General features: G+C 53.8%; 1 protein-coding gene across 1 annotated transcript in view; it reads left to right on the top strand.

Annotated features, from left to right (window-relative positions):
* Nucleotides 1–2,325: 2,325 nt before the first annotated feature.
* Nucleotides 2,326–6,000, top strand: part of C5H6orf118 (chromosome 5 C6orf118 homolog) — a 33,156-nt gene continuing 29,481 nt past the window's right edge. The window contains exon 1 of the mRNA XM_059399296.1: nucleotides 2,326–2,372. Coding sequence (XP_059255279.1) covers nucleotides 2,348–2,372 — 25 coding nt within the window. The 5' untranslated portion in view covers nucleotides 2,326–2,347. The remainder of the gene's footprint in view (nucleotides 2,373–6,000) is intronic.

The raw sequence follows: 6,000 nt of genomic DNA, 5'->3' as shown, positions 1-6,000 counted from the left end.
GGATCCCACAGTGCTGGGATCGAGCCCCGCGTCGGGCTCCGTGCTCAGTGCGGAGCCTGCTTCTCCCTCTCCCACTCCCCCTGCTTGTGTTGCCTCTCCTTACGGTCTCTCTGTCAAATAAATAAAATATGTAAATAAAAGATAAACAAAAGTTGTCTTGACTTTGTCTATTTTTACACAATGAAGTCTTACAGCTGGAAAGGCGGCAACTAAACGTTTGTTTTTGGTCAATGACGTTTCCAAAGAGTTGGTTGTTGCGAGCGCAGGGGAGGCTCTCCACTCCCGCTGCTGGCCCGCGGTGGGGCGGTGAACGCGGGGCCCTCCGGGAGCACAACCCCCGCCCCCATTCCGTCCCCTGCGCTGGTTTGCACCGCTCTCTTCCCTCCCTCGCGTCTTGCCCTTAAGGGGTTCGTCTCCTCTCCACGGAGCATCTTTAGAGCAGGGAATGAATCGTGCGTTTCTGCATTCTTGGCAGAGCGTCAGGAGCCGACAACACGTCGTGCTTTCTCTTTGAATGCTCCGAGGGTGAGAGGCCGTGCGTGCAGGACGGAGTTCGCGGGGACGCGCGCCCGAGTCTCATCCGCAGGGGCAGCTTTCAGCAGCTTTCTGCCGAGGGCTTCAGGGTGTGTTCCAGCGCCACCCAGAGCTGAAAAACAAGCTAGCACAGCACGAAGTCAAGTATCTGCTCGCTGTTTGCGTGGCGAGCAGGTCTTGGGGATTCCTACCCAGAAATCTGGCCTCAAGCAAGATCTCCTGATCTTGGCGGACCGGTTAGTTTCACCGATAATTATATCTTTCTGCCTCAAACACCTTGTTGAAATATTTAGCGGTCGGAGAGCTGCACTGGGTTTTAATGTTTGATGGCAATTTGACCATTGATTTCCTGATCTTTGGTGTATGAGAGACGGTTGAATTTAACTGTGTATGTGTCCTACTCGGGATGACTTGGGAGAAATACATTATTTTCTTTCTGATCTGTAATTCCATGTGGAATGAACCAAATCCGTTCTCGTACCAATGAATAGTACCAATATCCGTTCTCAAACCAATGAAGACGGCACAGGCTGAGCTCTGGAAAGTGTCCCACTGGTTCTGGGGGCCCACACTTTCCACGGCCTTCTCTCCCAGGGCCAGGAGCTCTGTCTTCTGAGCCCACCGTGGAAGGAGAGAGAATACCTCTGTCACCACCTGCCTGCCAGCCACCCAGTCACTAAACAGCTTGGAGCAGAAAGGCTCATTGTTTCATCAATAATAATTGGTAATACAAAAACATGGATTGCCACACATCTCACCCAAATTTATAATTAACAGAATGTGGAGAAATCTTCTCTCGTCCTGGGTCAATGCTTAGTTAGATAACCTTACGCAGTGTGTGTATTTTCATGTCAGCATTTCTAGTTATGGTCAGATGCCTAAAGACGGTGAATGCTGGAGAGAGAAAATCAGGAAATGCTTCTGTTCTTTCTTTATTTCTTTATTTATTCCAAATCGAATCCAGATGCTCCTATGTATGGAGCCACCGAAGCCATGCTAGGGCCAGGGCAACTTCATGCTTTCCAAAGCATTCACCCTACAAAGTGACCAGCACCAGGGGAGATGAAAGGAGATTGTGTGCCCGACTTTCTCACGCACACACTGTCTAACCTTATCGTCACCACTTCCTCGGTGAGCTGCGCAGCCGTGAGCGGCCGCCTGAGGTCACGTCTGAGAGTTGCAGCCACCATGCCAGGACACTCGAATTCTCCCTGGCTGAAAGAAATTTAAATAGAACGACAGTTTTCAAAGATAGGAAACTTAGAGAATTTTTGCTTTTCTTCCCTTGGCACATGGCATAGCCTGAGGAAAGAACACAGACTGCAAACTGATGTGCATTTACATTCTTCTACTCTGCTAACTGATGGTGGCCAAGTTATTTTACCTCACGTAATCTCATCTCCGTACTAGGAAAATAACTAAGTGATAATTTAGTGACTGGCACCTACTACGTGCTAGAAAGCCAGGTACGGTTGCATACGGTGTGCATTGTGCAACCTGAATGTCTCTATAAAGATGCCTAGCCAAGGACCAGTTGCTTTTTCGACCTCCAGGCTTTGGGAAAGTATTAGAGTACAGGGTATTTTGATGTTTCTCAAATGAAAGAAATTGTTTTAATTCAAAAAGTAAAATAAGCCAGGAAACCTGGTACTCCCGGTTCAGGAAGGCTTGCCTGGGAGGGCGGGGCGGAGGGCGGGGCTGGGGGGAGGGTGGCCCAGTAGCAGAGGAACCCCGCCCAGCGGGGGCGGAGCTTCGAATGTTGTCCGTCTCCGCGGTAACCGCGGCCGCACTCCTGAGCCGCGCAGCCCAGGCGATGGCGGGGGCTCCGGAGCCCGAGCGTAAGTGCGCGCCGGGCGCTGTGTTTGCAGGCTGAGGTCTGTGGGACCTGCGGTTTGCCCAGACCCCGAGGGGCTCCCAGCCCGGGGTGGAAAACGAAAGCCTTGCTGGGGCTGCCCCTCAGCCCCGGGTGCCCAGGGAGTGGGACTGCGTCTGGGGACGCGGTGCCACCTCCGAAAGCCCGGGAGCCACACTCTGGGGAAGCAGGTCGTGTGCGTGCGTACGTGCCGCGTGTGTGCAGGTGTGCGTGCCGCGTGTATGTGCAGGTGTGCGTGCCATGTGCGTGTGTGCAGATGTGCGGGCCGTGTGTGTGCGTGCAGGTGTGCGTGCCGCGTGTGCCTGCAGGTGTGCGTGCCGTGTGTGTGCGTGCAGGTGTGCGGGCCGCGTGTGCGTGCAGGTGTGCGGGCCGTGTGTGTGTGTGCAGGTGTGCGGGCCGTGTGTGTGCTTGCGCACGCGTGTGTCCTCTGCGAGGAGGCGAGCCGAAGGGGGAGACTTCCAGACGGTGGTCCGAGTGCGCTTTCCAAAAAGCCTCCCACGGGGGGCACGCTCCCCGGCACGCCGCCACCCTGGCGTCCTCCCCCAGCCGCCCACCACGGGACGGCCGTCGCGTTTATTTAGCTTCCGGTCCCCGAAGGCAAGGGTTACTGCTGTGATTCTAGGACCGGACCCCGAAGCCGTCGCTTTTCCGCCACACCGCGGCCTGAAAACGGGATCGTTGATCCCGAGGAATTTTGAATTGGGAGAAAGCTTGCTGCACGGAGTCGTAGAGTCTAAGTTATAACCATGTTGAAAGAAATTCCAGGGGCGCCGGGGTGGCTCAGTGGGTTAAAGCCTCTGCCTTCGACTCGGGTCATGATCTCAGGGTCCTGGGATCGAGCCCCGCATCGGGCTCTCTGCTCAGCAGGGAGCCTGCTTCCCCCTCCCTCTCTGCCTGCCTCTACCTACTTGTGATCTCTGTCTGTCAAATGATTAAATAAAATAAAAACAAAACAAACAAACAAAACCCCAGGAAACTCAAGCATGAGAAATTAAAAGAAAAGAAAAGAAAGAAATCCATTCCACTCCCTGCAGGGCATTGCGCCCCTTCTAGGCACCCGCCTTGGTGGGCTGGTGAGAGCAGGCGAGCAGGTAGCCTGGACTGACCCCCTCAGGCCAGAATGAAACCACCTGTGGCTCATTCTCCCCCGCGGTGAAGTGAGGGGTGCAGGGCACTCCTCTCCCGTGAGCTCCGGACCATGGGTGGCGTCGGGTCCTCCAGCAGTGACTGCACTCACTGACTGTGTGCACGAGAACCCCGTTTTTATAAAGGCTCTACATGCCCACGTCTGTCTAGTCTCTCGGCGCGGTCTGACTTTCCAGGCGTGCTGTTTCCGCGTTTCCAAGTTCCTTTTGGCTTCCGGGGGGGCTTCCCTGCACGGTGAGGTCCACCTGGGGCCCTGCCAGTCGTCCAATGGCTCGGTTTTGCACACGATACTTGTTTCTGTCTGGCCCAGGGGTGCTCCGGCAGCGGGAGGTGGAGCCCGTGGGGGCCCACAGACGCGGTGCTGCGTGCACCGAACGTCTGAGGCCCCTTTTGCCCCGTAAGCTCTGTGCGCGCGGTACTCAGCGTTCCAGAACTGCCCTGTAACCTCCATGTCTGTGTTCCAGAGTGGCTGCACCAGCTTGCATTCCCACCAACAGTGTAGGAGGCTCCCCTTTCTCCGCATCCTCGCCAGCATCTGTCATTCCCTGACTGGTTAATTTTAGCCATTCTGACTGGTGTGAGGTGGTATCTCATTGTGGTTTTGATTTGTATTTCCCTGATGCCCAGTGATGTGGAGCACTTTTTCATGTGTCTGTTGACCATCTGGATGTCCACGCGGATGGAACTAGAGGGTATTATGCAGGGCGAAGTAAGTCAAGCAGAGAAAGACAGTTATCATATGATCTCCCTGATATGAGGAAGTTGAGAGGCAACCTGTGGGTTTGGGGGGTAGGGAAGGAATAAATGAAACAAGATGGGATTGGGAGGGAAACAAACCATAAAAGACTCTTAATCTCACAAAACAAATGAGGGTTGCCAGGGGGAGGGTTGTAGGGACAGGGTGGTTGGGTTGTGGACATTGGGGAAGGTTGTGGACATTGGGTTGTGGACACCTCACATTGTGGACATTGCTATAGTGAGTGCTGTGAAGTGTGTAAACCTGGCGATTCACAGAGCTGTACCCCTGGGGCTAGTAATACATTATATGTTAATAAAGAAGAATTTAAAAAAGAAAAAAAAAAAAAAAAGAACTGCCCCGTAAGATTTAAATCACAAGCTGACTGCGTACCCTCGGGCAACCGTGTAACACGGTGGTTGGAAACAGAGAAGGGGCTCTTCTTATTTTGGTATTTCTTAGTAAGTACACCTCCCATAAGTTAAAAAATAGGAGGGAAAATGAGTTGCCAGATAAAACTCTTACAAGTAAATCGGGTGCAGAACAAAGGTATGCCCCCCAGAGAGGCAGGGTGCAGGCCCCGCACCCCGGCTCTGCAGCGGCTGTGCAGTGGGCCGCGGGGAGATTTTCACAGTCTTCCAGCCTTTGGAGGCTATATTTTCTTTAATATGCACGTAAAGAAACAGGAGCCTCTCCTCTGTAATGTTAGGCGGTATCACTGCATTCTTCCATTTGGAATCCTTGGTCTGGGGGGTGGGGGTGTCCTGTGCATGCCCCCCCCCACCTCACTCCCCTCACTTCAGGCTATCACTGAATTGTCAGGACTACTTAGCGATTTTCCTGCCTCTTCTGCTGGCGACTAACCCCCACCTCAGCATCACCACCCTCCAGCCCCACCAGGCCTGGGAAACACCCTGCCTGCATTCTGTAGGGCAGGGGTCTGGGTTTGCTCTGCTGGGCCCTGCTAGGGTGCCCGCTGGGTACCTTCCTTTCTCAAGGCTCTGGGGCAGAATCTCCTCCAGGATCCCTCAGTGGTTGGCAAGACCCACTTCCTTGAGATTGTAGGACTGAGCCCCTGTCCTTGCTGGCTGTCAGCTCCTGGATGCCTCTCCCTAGTCCCTGTCTGTGGGTCCTCCATCCAGAGCCCCCAACAGCCATGGAACCCTCCTCTCCCAGGGCATCTCTCTGACTCCCGCTCGGCCGCTTCTCCCTTCTGAGCGCAGCCAGAGAAGGTTCTCTGCTGGGAGGGACCCATGTGATCAGATTGGGGCCATCCAGGTAACTCTGGAAAATCTCTTCATTCTAAGGTCATAACTGTAACGAAATCTGCGAAGTCCCTTCCTCAGCAACATAGAATTGGGTGGACCCCTTAATCTGCTTCCCACGCCCAGCCCATCTAAGATAAGTCCTGTCAAGTGTGTTTTTCCTTCTCACTCTAGCACTGGAGATGTGTGCTTCTCCCCCGGCTGGTACATTTCCCCCATCAGGTAGCTCAGTCTCTACGGGACTTTCAGATGCTGCTGAGGAGTCCTCTGAGGGAGACAGCAGTGTGGTACAGAGTACAATTTGACCTTATTATTTAACATTCTAAAATATGAGCCTGGGTGGCTCACAAAGCAACTGCCTTTGGCTCAGGTCATGATCCCAGGATCCTGGGATCAAGTCCCGAATCCAGCTCCTTGCTCAGCAGGGAGCCTGCTTCTCTCTCTCC

The sequence above is a fragment of the Mustela nigripes genome, chromosome 5, assembly GCF_022355385.1.
Source record: "Mustela nigripes isolate SB6536 chromosome 5, MUSNIG.SB6536, whole genome shotgun sequence".
NCBI lineage: Eukaryota > Metazoa > Chordata > Mammalia > Carnivora > Mustelidae > Mustela > Mustela nigripes.
Note: the sequence above shows the minus strand (reverse complement) of the source record. Positions and strands in the feature narration are given on the sequence as shown.